The following is a 17,500-nucleotide window of genomic DNA, read 5'->3' as shown; positions in this document are numbered from 1 at the left end:
GTTCAGATTTTATTTGTGTGGGTGAACGTGGATGAGTCGCGTAACGGCCGGATGATGGAGTACTTCAGAGTACGAGATTTTGAGGCTCCTATCATCCGATTGGTCAACCTGACAGACCACGTGACCTATCACCTGCCCTCTGACTCTCTGGACGTAGAGACCGTAAAGACATTCTGTCAGTCCTACCTCGAGGGCAAAGCTAAGGTAACGCACACTCTCATCCGGTGAGTGGAACTGGGACGACAGGTCGAGCTGACGTATTGAACGTTTCTGTGTTGACGCAACAGCCGAAGCTGCAGAGCGAGCCGATACCTGACGGGTGGGACACGAAGCCGGTGAAGGAGCTGGTGGGAATGACTCTGGAGAAAGTCGCCTTTAACCCCGACAAGACTGTGTTTGTCATGTTCTGTACGTGAACCCACTTTACACCGACACACCACCGCTGTCTGCACAGGGAGCACAGATTCAACGGTTACAAATCCCAAGTAGAGGCTTCTTCTTCTTCACCTCAGTGCTCACTGTGTGCTCCTCAGATCTGCCGTACAGTCAGGACTCCAAGGCTCTGCTCCCGCTGTGGGAGGAACTAGCCGAGGCCTTAAAGGAGCGAGAGGACGTGGTGGTCGCTTGCATCGACGCCTCCGCCAATGACATCAACATGTCGATGCAGGGACGCTACCCGTCACTCGGCCTGTTTCCTGCTCTGTACGCTGAAAGGGTATGAAGCTTCTCTGGAGCAATAAAGATTCAGGGCGTTTTGGCCCAAACATAACTAAACCGTTCAACAGTACAAACAATACGTTAATTAGGTTAGATACTGTATTTTAAATGTAATGTTAATTAAACATTACACATGTTAACCTTGCTGCATGTGTGAAAAACTGCAGACCTGTCATAGTTGTTGACGTGTATGATCTGTGTTCTCGTCAGATGGTGGTTTACAAGGGGAAAAGGAAGGTGAAGGACCTGGTTAAGTTTTTAGATAAAGAGATGGAAAAAGCCAAAAAGGACAGAGTTAAGGTAAAATCATCTTCCTCGCCGGCTGAGCTTTTATGACAATGTGTGAGTTTGTGTGTGTGTGTGTGTGTGTGTGTGTGTGTGTGTGTGTGTGTGTGTGTGTGTGTGTGTGTGTGTGTGTGTGTGTGTGTGAGAGCTTCCTTTATTCTCTGTTAAAAATAAACTTGTCTCCTTTGTGTCTCCAGGAGGATGAAGACAGGAAGAAGTACATCGAGGCCGCGAAAGCTGAGGAGGCGAAAAATGCCAACAAAACTAAAGACGAGCTCTAATATCAGAACAAAGAGACGTGTGCGTGTGTGTGTGTGAGTGTGTGCGTGTGTAGTACTTTCTAAACATGGATCTTGTTTTATCTACTCAACCACACTGTCCTTAACCGTGTGTGCGATCAAGTTGAATAAAGTCTTCAGTTGAAAACTCTGATGGCTGAAAGGTTTTCCAGTTATTCAACCTCAGTGAGCTTCTGTCTGCATGTCTCTGGAGTCGACAAGCCGCAGTACGCAAATAAAACCCACACAGGCAGAGGGAGAACATGCAAACCTGCCGTCCATTACTATACAGCATAAAAATTCCAATGAAAAAAGAAGGAAGTGTAATCTTGCTCACACACGAACAATCAAATACAATTTACATATTTCACTTTTTACATTTTATATAATTTGTATGTGTTTCTGATTATATTTTTAGTCTCTTCTAAGGACGGTATGTTTTCACTGTTTGTTGTTTTGTTTGATTGTTTGTGAGCAAGATTACATGAAAACTACACAACGGATTACCACAGAACTTGATGGAAGGAAGCAGCATTGGCCAAGAAAGAACTCATTCAATTTTTAATGCAGATCTAAATCCAGATATTTCTTTATCACTTTCTATAACATTGGAGGGTTGTTTTTGTGGGTTGAGTTTTATTGTCCACAATGTAGAAAGATGTCTTTGGCTCCACAGAAAAACGACATAGATTACAAATGAAACTCTTTATTTGTGTAAAACACATAGTTTGATCTATTATGATCACAATGCTCAACATTGTTGGTCTCAACAGCAGAATTTTCTATAAGGAGAGAATGATCGTACCACACTCTAAGAAAATCCGGTTTTTCGCAAGTGCTCTGGGGAACCTTTTCTTGCAAAAGAACGCTTTTCTAGCCCGATTGGGTTCTTTAAAGAACTCGTGGATAAATGGTTCTTTGAAGAATCAACAAGTAAAAGGTTCTTTGCAGAACCTAAAAAGTTTCCCTTATGGCATCGCAGCGAAGAACCACTTTTGGGTATAACTAGAACCTATGTTTTTAAGGGTGCAGAGTTAAATGATATTGCTTTTATAAAATTCTCAACAAGGCAACATAGTCATCATGGGGAATTTTAAGTTATACAGCCTGAATAAATATACAAACACACATTTATCGTTTTGGAGGGGAATGATCTTGAGGACCGTGTTTCCATGAGAACCGACAGCAGCCTGCGCTCTGCTCCCGGTGACGCGCTGTGACTTCACTCGGAGCTGGAGGAGGAGGACGCCGCCGCTCCGCCGCTCTCTCACCGCCTCCTCTCCTTCTCTCTGCGGGCGTCAGGCTGCACACACCCGGCGGGATGGAGCCAGCGGGCGCGTACGGCGCCGGGAAGGCCGGCAGCGTCTCCTTCGATCCGGTCGCTTTCTTCACGCATCCCCGGACCATCCTCAGACTGATGTCGTGGGTAAGCCTCCTCTGCACTGTGATTATCGGTGGACGGGCCTGCACCCCCACCTCTGTCTGTCTCCCATTCACGTGCTGCATGTAGCCCGCAGCTCCGGCACCGCTCATGACATGAATGGAACCCAGTTTTAATAAAGGGATCTGTTGTGGTGCTAATGTCTGATGATGAACAGAAGTGATCTCAGTGCTGCAGCTGCAGGTTGGAGCTGCAGCAGCACAGGGTGATTACCATATGTTTATCCGGGGCCTCTTTGTGTCTGCACTCGGCTTCAGCTTCAGAGGTGACACATCCCAGTGTCTGCATGTGAGTCACCACACAGACCTGTAATGTGCACTGAAGACACAACACAACAACAACCTGCTTCTAAGGAGACAAAGCGAGTTAACAGCCCCCGGATCTGGGTCCTATAATTCAACGCAGCTCATAGTTTGTCAGAAGCAATTTTCCATTCAGGATAGAAACAAAGCATCTGCAGTAAATTGGAATGATTAAGCTTTTCAGATATGAAAAACCTGGAGCAGGTCAGTATACAAAACAATGGAGACCTGAAAGATTCGGACCAGAACATTTCATTATTGATTTATTAAGTGTAAGGTCCAAACCATCTGTGCAAATTAAATTGAATTGAATCAACCCGTTAATTTCTCTGTTAATCGTTGGGTCTATAAAATAAGAGAAATGAATTCTTGTCTTATATTGATTTGTAGTAGCTTACAATCTTCCTCTTTCTCAGCTTTACTGGTGTTTCTTTGCACCAGCAGCTAAAAAGTTGCTCCATGGCTAAACTGGGGGTCAAAAAGTCAACATGGAAGCTTTAATATTTCAGCCGACATGATGCAAACACTCCCCTTAAGCATTGTATCACATCAAGACTAACCTGAGGGAAGGAGAGATCTAAATTGAGACCCAACACAAAATGTTTACCCTTTTGGAGGTAAAGGGAATTTTGTTTGTGTCTTCACCAAATAAAATATATCAAAAAATATTTTAACATGAGAAAAACTCAACAGCAATGAGTCTTTTCAGGAGGAACCTCTATAATTACTTGTGATACACTGCTTCTAATACAGTGTCTGTGAGTTTTATGGATCATCCTCAGTTACCAGAAAATACTTTGTCTCGTTTGGTTTTATCACCGGTAGATGTCTCAAAGTCCCTGAACTGAAACTGGCTCATTACCATTAAGAGTGAGTGGGAAGATGTTTTGTAATTTGGGTGAAGTGACCCTTTATTTAGTTAAATGTAGTTTCTTGATCCCAGCTTCAAACTGGACGACAGTTTATAACGACTACATGACTGAATATGTATCAGTCGGGGTACTTGGTGAAAACATGTTATTTTTTTTTGGTTTGTATTTTGTCATTTTGGTGAACTAAACCTTTATATTAAAGAGAAATATCTGTTTGAATCGTCCCTCTGCCTCTCATCCCCTCACACCCCTCACACACTGTTTGTATTGTGTGGCCTGTATGAGGAATGAGAGCTCATTCATACACCAGTGTGAGTTCATTCTCTCTCACCCGTGAGATAATAAACCGGCCCACGTGTGTCTCTCCCTGCAGGTTTTCTCCGTGGTGGTGTTCAGCTGCATCGTGAACGAGGGCTACATCAACATCGGCAGCGAGCGTTTGCTCTGCGTCTTCAACAACAACGCTGACGCCTGTAACTATGGCGTCACTGTGGGCGTGGCCTGTTTCCTGGGCAGCATCTGTTTCCTGATCCTGGACGTTTACTTTCCCTCCATCAGCAACATCCGGGACAGAAGACGCGCCGTCCTGCTGGACCTCGTCTTCTCCGGTATGAATAAACACAAATGTCATGGACGGATGTCAAAGGTTTAGAAATAAATTGGCGCAAAAATTAAAAACCAAAAATATAAAAAAGCAAATGAATAAAACTTGAGTAGTGAAGGTATGGAAGACATAACTGGACGAGATTAAAAACAGAATAAGATAAAGCACTAAAAAGGAAACAGGAAACAGCTAGCCTGGCTATGTCTGACGGTATAAGAAAGTCGCCCACCAGCTCCACTAAAGCTGACAAATTACAACATGAAATCTGTTTTGTTGAATCCACATGAAAATCAAAGTATAAAAGTGACACATTATGGTTACACAGGGTTTTATGTTCTGTAGCTTCTGCTGATCATCAACCTCATGATGGTTAGTTAGCTCCTCCAAAGAGTCATCGATTTTATAAAGTTTTGATGTTCTCTTTGTAATCGGCCTCGTCAACGTCTATGAGACTAAATACCACAACGTATACAAACATTCACAGATGATGAACCCTGGTAACTTTGTTGATCCCTTTATTTTTCCTCTAGCGCCACCATGACGTTAAAATGTGTGGTTTTCAGTAAAGCCTGTCATAAGTTTTGCCATCAGATTTGGCACAGACATTCCCGTTAGCCTCAGGATGACTTGTAGACCATTAACTTTTCATGTAACGCCATCATCAGGTCAAACTTTCATTAGTTTATGACCGAACAACACAGAGCTGCTAGTGTGATGTCTCTTAGTTGTGTTGTTGCTACTGTTTAGATGATTTTAACATCTTATTTGAATGAGCGGGTATCCATCCACATGAGCCGTTTACAACCTAAAGCCCTAAAAGCCCCTCTCTCCCTCCCCCCTCCAGGCCTTGCCAGCTTCCTGTGGTTCGTTGGCTTCTGTTTTCTGGCCAATCAGTGGCAGGCGACCTCTCCAGACGAGCTGCCATTGGCCCAGGGCTCCGACGCCGCCAGAGCCACCATCACTTTCTGCTTCTTCTCCATCCTCTCCTGGGTCTGTATGTTTATATCTGTGTGTACACCTTCATCTGTGTGTGTACGTTCATGTGAATGTGTCTTCATCATCCCCATAAATGTGTGTGTGACCAGTGGTGTGTGTTGTATTTTCAGGGTTATCTGTGTCTGCTGGCTATAAACACATGTAAGAGCATTTCCTTCACGGAGGACAAGCAGTGGCTGCTGCCTAAGACCATTCCCTCCCTCACTTTATTCTAACATAAAATCTTTTCCCCATTAATCCTGTGGAAAAATATTTTAATATTCTTCTTTAGAGGATTCATAGAACGAGTTAAAGAACAAAATCCATGTTCTTTTGACTTTGGATACTTTTTGGGGAAGTCTAGTCGATTTAAGGAGTTCAACTCAGCCTGTGAAAACACTTAGAAAATGTTCTCAGACTTTAGAAAGCCAGAGGACATTCAACGAGTGGTTTCACAACTGTAGTTGATCGAGTCTTTGCTTGGAGACTATACTGTGCTTTCATAAAAAATAAATGTGTCACAAAAAGGGAATGGAGCTTGAAAGATGAGGAGTTTACCAGGCAAGGAGGGTTAATGCAAAATTGCAATATGGGAAATTGAGGATCCAGCATTTTTGAGTTTGAGACACAATAGCTACTCAAGGTCAGGACAGACTGACCTGAGTCCACCAACATGGGAAAGTACAATACTTAATCAATGGTCTTTTATTTTAAACAGAATAGTTTCTTCAATCCCTCTTTCCTGTTTTTTGTTGTTGTGTAACTGCACTAAAACTGCATGTGAGCTTTTCCACCGCAGGAACGTAAGAAAACAGAACATACTGTTCTCCATCCACATTGGAGATGAGTTTCTGGAACTCAATATCTGCAGGGCTCAGTGCTCAGTGCTCAGGGGGAAGGGGGAAGGGGTAGCTTATTAACCTTTGATTAACAAGTAAATACGTCTAACCGGCGCATAACAATGTCAAGCGACTTCATTTTTCGTGTGCTGCAGCTTCCAGCTGACGCTATTAAGATACTCACTCAACAAATCAGAAAATAATGTCACCTCTGCCGCATCGCTGAGCCGGTGGACTGTCAAATAATACATGAGGTTTTCACCGGCCTTGCTGCATGAATACACTAGGACTGGGCTCTCTAGGGTTCAAACAAAGATTTATTTGTTAGCGACCACAAGCTAATAAGATCACAGGTTTATCAATATCTAAAGTAGTCTGTCTAAAAAGCCAATATTTTGTATATAAAATAAATTCTAAATTCAACTGCAAGATAAATTTAGTGAGGAGGATTAAAGTACATTTTCCAACAGAATGTAGCAGAGTTTATATAGTATAAAGGGGCATGAAATGGAAATACTCCAGTAAGGTACAAGTACCTCAAAACTGTAATAATTCGACGGACTTTGGTGATCCATGACTACATACCTGCAAAACTAATGATGCTCTCGTCATCCTCATCTCTGCTCTGTGTTAGAGTGTGGATACCTGACATGAGTCCGTTGGAACCTGTCAGGAGGCGACATGATATTTGTCGAGTTCGGTCATGCTGGCTTGGCGCCCTCATTTTTTACACTGCAGGTTCCTGTAATTGGTTTGGAAACAAAACGCAGAGAGCCTGACGGGTTCGGGTCGGGCTTACATAGTTTTATCTCGGGCTCGGTCTGGTTCGGACACAAAATGGCGTCCCGAACCGCACTTTAGTTTGTGTTTAGTCTTCATCAGCAGGTCTTAGCATGTTTATCTGCCAAACTAAGATGGTGAACCCAGTAGATTTACTCCCTAAAGTTTAGACACACATCATTTATGTATTTTTTTAAAGTGGTGCAACACTTATCTTACATTTTGTAATGTAAATAAATCAGTGTGTAACTAACAGCCTCTGCTAACGCCTGTGTGTGTGTGTGTGTGTGTGTGTTTGTGTTACTAACAGACTGTGCTGACGCTGAGCGCACTGCGACGCTTCCTGACTGGCAGCAAAACAAACTTGTTCACATGGCAACATCTGGAGGCCGCCCCCGGCAACGCTCGAGCTACACCGTATCCCATCGCCAACGGTGCTACCATAGTAACCACCAACCCCTATCAAGCCCCGCCCTTCACTGAAACCCTGGACCCGCAGAAACTCACACAGCAGAGACCGATGGCGCCGGCCTTCTAGAGACAGACACATGGGCAGAGAGAAAGAAAGAGGAGGTGTGAGGTGATCGATGCCTCACAGACAACTTCCTGCCTCGCTGTTTTGTAGCTTTCCATTCTCTCCTGGGACTGGGGGGATTTGGGGTCATGTGATGTACGGTCTAGTTTCACCATGGCAACTGCTGGCTGAGCTTAGTTAGTTGTGACTTCTCTGTGTCATGAATACCGTCTAATGTTCCTGCACACACACACACAGCCGCACTCAAACCACAGCTGTATTCACTCACACCTGGAAACAGACCTACGTCTACACCTGGACACACACGTTTATACACCTGGAAGGACACACACACACACACACACACACACACACACACACACACACACACACACCTTGACTGCATGTTCATATGGTGAAGTGCAGATTAACATAGATGTAGATCAGTGATGACGTTGCCAAATTAAAGGACACAAGGTCTTATCTATGGTGTATTGACAGTTCTGTTTGCCCTCAGCCTCTCTCTCCAATCACAAGCTGGCCTGCAGACACGTGGCCTCCCATTGGCTGAAATTGACACAGTCAGGCGCCTTGACCAATAGATTGTGAGCAAACAAGTGAGGGGGAAGGGGGGGGATAGAACTTGCTGAAATTGGTACATTTTCTTGGCAGGGAAATAAAGGCAGGTCGGCTTAATGCATTCTGAACGCTATAGTGTTCCAGTGTGAAATATTCATGTGATTAAATATTTTATTGTGATATGCTGAAGTGGAATAATGAAGTATGAAAAATAAAACCTATCCAGCACCACAAGCACTAACAGAGCTGCGAGTCTGCCTTTGTTCCCGTCGCATCGTCTTTAAATAATTTCTTTTTTTTTAGCATCGTGCAACGTGAGAAACTGTTTTTAACATAATTACGTGTCTTGACGTAGATCCGAGGATGTGTGAGCCATGTGAATCAACATCTGCGGGAAGACTATAATTAGAGAGGGTACTCGAGTTATGACGAATTGATTAGCAGCAGCAGGCGACAGCTGTGTGTTAGCTTTATTTTTAGATTAAACAGCTCACGTTGAAGGTCTACAGCCGCTCCCACTGCGTGCGGGTTTGAATCTCTTTCTACGGGGCGAGAGGACGGAGTTAGAAGTAAGGTCACAGAGTCAAAGGAAAGTCAGAAAGGAAGTGGTTTTATTCCAGCACTGTCCAATCATGTTGCTGCAGGTGAGCTCACTGTACGTCCCTTCCCTGCTTCCAAGAATCTGCAGGAACATTATATATATATATATATATATTTATATTTATATTTATATTTATAATATTATAAACATTTGCATCATCCAGAGTCATCACGAGCATCATCGTCATTGTGTAACACTAGCGTCATCCATCCTCACAATCCAGCACCTGCAGATAAAATGACATTCAGAACTGTAGAAAGTTACCTTTGAAGCTCTCGTCACATCGCCGCCGTGTTAATAAAATATAGTGTCAGCCTTTTTCTACAAAGATATTACACACTGTTACATCACCGGAATAAGCCCTTCAGTGCATCTGCTTCAGTCACCATTTCACCTTGCACCCTTTAATACAGCATTATCTCCACGAACATCCGCCAACCCCCGCGTCAGCTCTGGCTTCTGACAGCAGGGGGCAACCTTACGTCTGCAGGCCTGTGATCGCGTGCTTCACACTCACCTGCGTCTGATCTACCTCTACCCTGAGAATACTAAGACAGAGAAAAGCAAAGTGGACTGAGGGGAAGTGAGAAAACTAACATTCGAATAAGGTGGGATCGGGAGGAAGCGAGGTAGAGACTAATAAAGCCTAGGTCACACTACAGGAATTCAACGCAGAGGCTCGAACAGCAAATTATTTTTTGACTGTCGGGTTTGGGTGGTTTCAAGCTCGGAGGGAAAGATCCTAGAAAAATCAAGGAGATAACGAGGTTTTCTTAGACTTTAATCTGAGAATGATGGAACTGCATCCATTGGCAGTTTACTGCAGGTCAAGAGGTAAAAGAAATTATAATAGACGTAATATTTAACAGCTAAAAACTCCACTGCAATTTGTTTTTTTGTTTTTGGAGGAATATATCTCTTATAAAATGATTTGTAGAAGTGTGCAATTACAAATTAAGCAATTTCATATAAAAAGCTTTAACGTTTGTAAGTTTAATCATTTAAAAATCCTTTTTCTTTTTTAAACACAAACCTTCATTTCTGCACCACGCAACAAGAAAGAGACTTTAACACTTGAAGAAAACGGTTCTGTAAAATGTTATGCGGCATTAATTGATATAAGTGATTATCTGACGGTAGCCGTTTGAATTTTAATAATTCAAATGAATTCAATTTTAATAATAAATCAAATTTGTGATAATTTTTCAAGCATAATGAACTTTGGGTTTGTCTCCCATTAGTGTTTGAAGAAATCACGTTTGGTTGGAAGACAATGTTTTTTTAGAGAGTCGATTAGTCTGCAGATTAAAGGAAGGGTTGGTGAGTTGCTTCTAAAACACATTTTTAACTTATTCGTTGAAATCCTCTTCTCGTATTAAGAGCCATCATTAAATAAAATCGTTAGAGAAATAAAAGAAACAAAAAAAGCTGGTGTCTGTGGCCCTCGGAGGACTGGAATAAACACGACCAATTATTTCATCAGAGCAGAATCAACCTGCGTGCGTGCACCCTGCTCTCGCTGTGTGAGTGAGTCACGGAGAGGTCGACTTCTAGCCGTTGCCAGGCAGTGAGCGTCGATGTGTTTTGGAGACGCAGCTTTGACGAGGGGCCCGATGGGAGAAGGTTGGGATGTATCGGTTGCATATTTTCAAAGTGTAGCCTGCTTTTCTTAGCTTTTCCAGGATTACCAACCCAAGCTTTAATCGATACTCCAAATAATCACTGGTTGAAGTCACTATGTTTTCTGTCTCTATGTCTATAAGCAGTAACTTTATTGTGATCTGGTCCTGTACTCTGACCTAGGCTTGAGATGCGAGGTTCGGGATGAGAGTGGGGGTAGAAGGAGGAGCGCAAGCAAGGGTTAAGTTAGTTTTGGGGTAAATATCGCAGGAGAGAGACTACTGTGTCTGAACTAAAGCTAGGACTATGAGGGAAGAAAAGGAAACGTCTCCTTGTGTGCATCTTGTGTGCAAACAGCACAACGGGATAAAAGTCTTTGAACACACTCGTACATCATTCACAGTCTGAATGAGTTCATCTCAAACACCCTGTGAAAACCGCGTGATTGGACGGGACGAGGCGAGGGGCGTGGCCTGAAACAGGAAACCGGTAATCCTTCCCGTTTTGGATTGCGACTCCCGCCCCTCTCGTGCGCTCCACCAGCACACTTGTCTCCTCCACCTTTAGAGAATAACCAATCCATCATCCGGTCGCTGAGTTCAGTCGTCCACGGAGCTCCCCTCTGCTTGATTAGGTGAGAGGCTTGTGGCGTCAAATGACAGAGTTCGCCTCCTCAGATCAACACTGCTGTCCATCAGCTGGGTTGCCATAGTGACCGGCTCCTCCCCTGGCGGCGGGCTCATCCTCTGCTTCCTCTTCCTGCCCGACACCGGGGACACTGATTGGCTCCTGTGCTCTCCGGGGCTCGGGGTAAGGTGTCTGGTTTTGTGTGAAGAGCTGGGAGGAAGTTGTGTGTGTGAGTCAGTGTGACCAGAACTGTTAATGCGGTTGACCTCCTCATCAGCGTCGTCCACCTGTGGCCCCTTGTCGGAGCCGGGGCCAAAGCTGGGCCCTCTGGAGCCACAGAGCGGAGCTGATAGGGTGGACTCGCCGCTGGAAACCTTCAGACTGGAAAAGCTCTGCGGCCTTTTCTCGACATCTGTGTCTGGCTGCGAACCGCCATCGGCCTGCTCAGGTGCATGTTCTCGTCCGTTGGTTTCACTGTGGCTCCGGCTGGGGCTGCGGCACGAGATGACCCTCTGGGGGTGCGCATACTTCAGCGTGTGCACACTGGACGATCGCTGGCGTGGTGGCGTGGAAGAGACAGTGGGCACGGTCAGGTGAGGCTCTGCCAGATTGTCTGCTGAACCGCTCTGATCCAGAGAATCACAGCGCACAGCCTCCTGCGGAAACAACACATGCACAAACACACTGAGTACGATGTGATAACTCAGCACAACTGAAGAATAGAATCTGTGAATGAATTAAATGAAGACAACAAACAATAAAAGTGTCAATCAACCTGGATCAAAAATATAAAATAAAGAACAGCAGTTTTTTAAATAATGTACATCATCATTGAACATCATCACGTCCTGTGCATAAGAACAATCTTGTAATGATTTATGATGTGGTACAGACAATTTGTGGCGCACCCACACTACAAAACATGGAGCAGAATCAATAATACTTGTATATTCTTAATTAAGTTTAAGTTAAAGACTTTCTCTATGTCCCATTCAGCCTCTGGCCTCGCTTCTAACCAGCTCACTGTGGGGTGTTTGCTGTTATCCAATCAGATTTGTTCCCATGATCTCAATCAGCCAATCTGGTCGTGGCTACCAAACTATAAATCTGTCATTTCAGTGATTCCCTGCGACCCCCCCCCCCCCCCCCCCCCCCCTCTCCAATCACCTTCAATCTCAACCCCTTTCAAACTTGACACCCCACTGGTCAGGAAGACAAAGCAAAGAAATGTCCCCGTAAATACAACCTGTTAACTTTGATCAATTCAGACTGGTCTCAGAAGGATCGAATCTTAAAAGAATTATATCTGTTGTTTTAGCTCATTTACTACAAGTCTTGTTTTTTCCAGTTTAGTATAAAATTCTGCAAACCATGGCCATTTTCCCTCCAATTCCAGGCATCATCAATTTCCATTACCAAACCATTACCTTGGTTTGTTTAATCCATCACTGTGAACACTTAATTCTTAATTTACCTTCATTTTTAACAGAAAGAGGTGAAAAGTCTGCACCTCATCACCATGCAACAAAAATACGACTTTGTGTTACATTCTCCACAGGTGTATGTGTGTAACCACTAAAATATTTTGATGTGTGTTGTGTTACTGGCTGAATCTGGAGACCTAAGAACAAACACCTCTGGCTGTATAAAGGCTGAGCAGCTGCATTTTAAAGTGTCTTGGGCTTTTTTGCACTCTGAGTATTTGTGTTTGTGAGTTATTCCATCAGGACTCAATCTATAAAGCTTTTTTATGTTGTTTTCAACATTTTTGTCTATGTTTTCTATGTTGAGGTGAGCAAAGTTGTGCTTTTTCTCTTGAATATATGTAAATCAATTAAAAATTAAAAGTTTTTGTTTTTGGAGCTGATACTTTTGCTGTTGTAGTATTATATTAGTTTTTTATTTTTCTCATTCTGGGGGCAGATTGGTTTGGTTGCAATGAGTTGGGACTAAAAGTAAAAAAATTATTTAAGTAAATAGAAAAGTATATAAATCCAATATTAACTTTAATAAACATTTTAATTCTGAACAAATGTATTCTTCATATTCTTAATCTAGCTTTATAATATTAATAATAGTAAGAGAAGAGAAGAGGTGAGGATCACACACCTGTCTTCGTAGCTGTCTGCTGGCGGTGTGGAAAGAAGCTGGTCTCCTCTGGATTGAACTGTCGGGGACGTAGGAGGGACTCAGCATGTTTCGGTCCAAACTGTCTTCAGGACTGAGCCAATGAGAGGGATGTCTGCTGGCACTGTGGGTGGGACTCAGTCTGAGGGACGGGTGTCTGTCTATACTGTGACTGGACATGAGTCTGGGTCTGTCTGCGTTATGGTCCTGGCTCAGCCTGTATCCGTCCATACTGTGAGCAGAGCTGAGTCTGTGTCTGTCTATCCGATGTGCCGGGCTGAACTTGTATCCGTCTATACTGTGAGCTGAGTTCAGTCTGTTTATTCTGTGAGCGGGACTGAGCCTGTGTCCCTCCGTACTGTCGGCAGGACTGAGTCTGTGTGGGGAGTGTCTGTCGGCGCTCTGGGCCGTGCTGAGGCAGATCATCGGCCTCGAGCTGCGGCCGGATCCCAGTGAAGCGTGGCTGATGGCGGGCAGAGCTCCTGGAACCTGCAGCATGGAGCCGCCGCTACTGGAGGTGAGAGACGACATGGAGCCTGCAGAAGATAGTGTTCACAGTAAATAATCGCATGAATGACAGGAACTCAACAGAACAGCTGGAGCACTTCAGAAATATAATCAGCTTTACTGACTGTGTATACAAACAAGGAATTAAACTTTTTTTGTGGCTCTCAGTGTATTTACACAAACATAAAGACATAAAATGAAAAATAAGCAAGGCTGAACACAAATTTAAGGTTTTTAAAACAATAACAACAACAAAAACAAAAATATTTATATATATACTAAAATATATACTGTATTTGTTAGATATTTTCGTGTCAGCTTTTGGGTAGAGATTGTGAATCCATTTTGGGGGGTTTTGTTCATCCCACTCTAAATGTCCTTGCTATTCCTTATTTTGAAATATACAATCTAACTCTAAAACACAAGTACACTTAAAACTCACTATTACTCTGTTTTGATGAGTGGATTCTAGCCAAGCTGTTCTAAAGCTACTCTGGGATAGAACCACCAGTGTTGGTTCTACTAAAAAAGTCACCACTGTACTTTATGTTCAATTTGTCAACATTATGAAAACTGCATCTTATTCTATCAGGCCTGTAATGGCAGAGTCACTCATTGTGCCACATCACACCCCAGCTGCCATTTAAGCTATTTGTGGAAGCAATAATCTTTACAGCAATCAGTTAGTGGTTATAGCACAGTAAAAACTGCTGCCTTAATTGAAACGGCTATAAATAGCGTAAGTACCTGAGTAGCTGTAGCCGGAGTAAACCTCGTGGCCAACGGGAGGATAAGGGGAACATCTGAGTGGCTGAACGTAGCTGTCGCTGGGGAGAGACATCATGCGTCCCATGCTCAGCAGGTTGCCTTGGGAACACTCCTCATCCTCGACCTGCACCTGCCACACGAGATCATCATTGTCAGTGTCCCCTCCCTTCCCTTCCACACGTGCAGAAATATGAACACACGCTGAACGTCACCTGAGCAGGTGCATCCACGTTTGGCCCCGGGGCGCCGCTCAAAGACACAGCACTGAGACGTCGGTTGGCCTCCTCCCTCTCCTCCCTCTCCTTCCTCTCCTCCTGCTCCTTCTTCTCCTCCCGCTCCTTCCTCTCCTCCATCTCCTCCAGCTGTGCCTCCTTGTTGCTCTCCTCCAGGTGCTTCATCAGAACGGCCACAACCACGTTGACCAGCACGAACTGAGCCGTGAGGACGAAGGTGACGAAGTAAATGGGGGAGATCAAGGGCAGGTAGGTGAGGCAGTGGCGATCCTGCGGGCGGCACTCGCGCAGAGTGTCCTGGAGGACGGCGATAAGAGGAGAGGACAAACGTTATGTATGAAGCAATAAAGGAAGCAGATAACAGATAAAGGGATTAAGGTGATATTAAGGTCTTTTCACGCAGCAGTCTGTATTTTCTCTCCTCTCCAACAGGGGGGGATGTTGATCTGAGCGTGAAAGGACCTTGAGCCTGTCAAAGAAGAATAATACGCCCTCCTAACCCTCTAATATCAGCAGCTCTTAGTCTGTCGTAAAAGCAGTGATCTGCCTTCCGCTTAATGCAACACCTGTCTCATAAGTGATACTTGCATATGTCTGTGCATATGCCTGAAATGCTCCAGAGTAGAGAGAGAGAAATAACCTTCATAATCCCATTCCAGTTGTCCCCGGTGGACACCCTGAAGAGCGTGAGGAAAGCCATGCCAAAGTTGTCGAAGGTGGCGTGGCGACTGAGGCCCTCGCACGGGTTCTCCTCCGAACACTCTGAAAGAGGGTGAAAAGAGAGAGAGAGCGTAAGAGGCATTGAGCTCGAAGGAGGAAGAACGAGGGGAGAGAAGAAGGTGTGTGTAGATTAAAACATTGATTCTAAATCAACATAATTAATGTATGCAACACAACAAAATGTATTCATGTTACGTAATCCACGGGTATCTCACCAATGTCAGCTGAGGCACGCACGCACGCACGCACACACACACACACGGACATCTGCACATCAGCACTGATTTATATGCATGCACACACTCGCGCACACACACACACACACACACGCACATGCATGCACATACACGCGCACACACACTAACCCAGTTTTCCAAAGAGCTCAACTCCCAGAGCTGCATAGATGAAGAACAGCAACATGAAGAGCAGACCCAGATTCCCCACCTAGACGGACATATTACACGCACACACAGATATATACAGTGTATGATACACAGAGAAAAAGACATGTACAGTATACAGAGAGAGAGAGAGGGAGAGAGAGAGAGGGAGAGAGAGGGAGAGAGAGTGAGAGAGAGCGACGCAAACATGCAAACAGATATAAGAGAAGCCATAGACAAAGACTTGCAAAGCCTTACTGGATTGATGTTTACTACTTCTTAGAAACTAACAGGAGCCATCGTGATACCTGGAGTTGAATCATATCTCAGATTTCAGTTTCAGAAACACAAGGTACACTTTTCACAGCCTGGATCCAGTCCTCATGAATGACAAACATGTTGTTGTGTATTCAAAAAACGGCAGCGAGCAATTCACATGGACTTGACTCGCCTTCCCTCGTGGAGAAGTCTAGTGAGATGATGCAGACATGAAGCGCAGGGGACACCACTGCAGAGGGTTCAATCCCCTTGTGTCGCTCGAGGTCCCCACTGGTTTTCAAGAACAGCTGTGTTTTACTGTGAAGCTCTGTGTGATTCTGGAATAACCCATTCAAGTTGGAGAGGAGATCCTAAAATGGTTCCACCTCAGGACTACACCTCAAACAGATTATAAATGTGTACTTGCCCTGCACAGCCTGCTTTTTCTTCTTCTTGTTTACCGTGCACAACACTCCCTGCACTTCCTGATGCCTCGTGCACTGCACCACATCCGACGTCATACTTGACTGTTCGCAATTCAATTCAATTTCATTTGCCTTTATTGGCACTTTAATTAGTAAGGTCAAGACCTTAAAAAATGATAGAGAAACCCAAATAGTTTCTTAAACGAGTATCACTTTGGTCTCTGTTATTCATCAATCACTGCTCGTTTAATATTCAACAAGAGCAGCGTTACCAGTTGCATGATAATCATTTTGCCCTCTGTACGATCAAGAATGATAACATTCTCTCAATCTACGATAATTTCATAATTTAGTGACAGTGTCCGGAGCTATAATAATCATTTCTGTAAAATATGGATCCTTCGCCTGTGTTTACGAATACTTGTTGTGATGATGTACATTCATAATTAGTAATCAACACAGCAGAAGGCCCTTTAAGGTAGACACACTGCCCTAGCTTTGCAGGTATTTCGTCATAAACCAAGAGTTGACCAAGTTAAATACTTGAACTGATGATACTTTTAGATAAAACGCTAATGGACTAAAGAAGTTTTTACTATTCGCCTTGTGAGGACATGAATGTTATGGCAGTAATTGAGATATTCTAGTCTTGACTGAAGAGGTTCAGCAACCAGTCGACATTACCATCCAAGGAGAAAAGCTAACTAAGGTTTTCCAAGACAGTGCACTTCAGTCCTTGCTCATGAATTTCTGGTTGAGACCAACAATAGCACTGCATCAAAAACAAAGCATCATCAATGAGACAGGAGCCGCTGCAGAGGGCTCCGGCAGAGAGAGGAAAAATCACTCATGCTGCTGCCGCCATCCAGAAATCCTCTCGGCTTGTAGCATTCCGCTAATTTTACTCTCCAGCTCACAAGCAGCGAAACAGCGGAGAGAAATACTGCAGCCGTTCCAACTTGACGGCTTGAATTTTACAACCCTGCCTCAGAGGACAATAAATCGCTGTGTGGTGTCTCCATGAGCGATAAGACTGTAACTGGACTTT

General features: G+C 44.0%; 3 protein-coding genes across 5 annotated transcripts in view; 2 read left to right on the top strand and 1 right to left on the bottom strand.

Annotated features, from left to right (window-relative positions):
• Positions 1–1,424, top strand: part of zgc:136472 (uncharacterized protein LOC678514 homolog) — a 4,223-nt gene extending 2,799 nt beyond the window's left edge. The window contains exons 7-11 of the mRNA XM_034599128.1: positions 7–204; positions 288–408; positions 534–715; positions 928–1,017; positions 1,200–1,424. Coding sequence (XP_034455019.1) covers positions 7–204; positions 288–408; positions 534–715; positions 928–1,017; positions 1,200–1,283 — 675 coding nt within the window. The 3' untranslated portion in view covers positions 1,284–1,424. The remainder of the gene's footprint in view (positions 1–6; positions 205–287; positions 409–533; positions 716–927; positions 1,018–1,199) is intronic.
• A 1,049-nt stretch (positions 1,425–2,473) lies between these two features.
• Positions 2,474–17,500, top strand: part of LOC117770086 (synaptogyrin-3-like) — a 16,589-nt gene continuing 1,562 nt past the window's right edge. Inside the window, exons 1-4 of one of the 3 annotated variants that reach the window (XM_034599156.1) lie at positions 2,474–2,706; positions 4,269–4,503; positions 5,344–5,489; positions 5,606–6,263. In XM_034599156.1, coding sequence (XP_034455047.1) covers positions 2,602–2,706; positions 4,269–4,503; positions 5,344–5,489; positions 5,606–5,710 — 591 coding nt within the window. In that variant the 5' untranslated portion in view covers positions 2,474–2,601 and the 3' untranslated portion in view covers positions 5,711–6,263. Of the gene's footprint in view, positions 2,707–4,268; positions 4,504–5,343; positions 5,490–5,605; positions 6,264–7,403; positions 8,424–17,500 lie in introns of those variants that run through there. The other 2 variants (XM_034599148.1, XM_034599140.1) reach the window with 2 other exon arrangements.
• LOC117770119 (voltage-dependent T-type calcium channel subunit alpha-1I-like) overlaps positions 10,433–17,500 on the bottom strand; it is a 47,608-nt gene continuing 40,540 nt past the window's right edge. The window contains 6 exon segments of the mRNA XM_034599184.1: positions 10,433–11,690; positions 13,144–13,697; positions 14,416–14,566; positions 14,649–14,966; positions 15,310–15,431; positions 15,755–15,833. Of these exon segments, the coding sequence (XP_034455075.1) occupies positions 11,007–11,690; positions 13,144–13,697; positions 14,416–14,566; positions 14,649–14,966; positions 15,310–15,431; positions 15,755–15,833 (1,908 nt within the window). The 3' untranslated portion in view covers positions 10,433–11,006.

Source organism: Hippoglossus hippoglossus, chromosome 1 (assembly GCF_009819705.1).
Source record: "Hippoglossus hippoglossus isolate fHipHip1 chromosome 1, fHipHip1.pri, whole genome shotgun sequence".
Classification (NCBI taxonomy): domain Eukaryota; kingdom Metazoa; phylum Chordata; class Actinopteri; order Pleuronectiformes; family Pleuronectidae; genus Hippoglossus; species Hippoglossus hippoglossus.
Note: the sequence above shows the minus strand (reverse complement) of the source record. Positions and strands in the feature narration are given on the sequence as shown.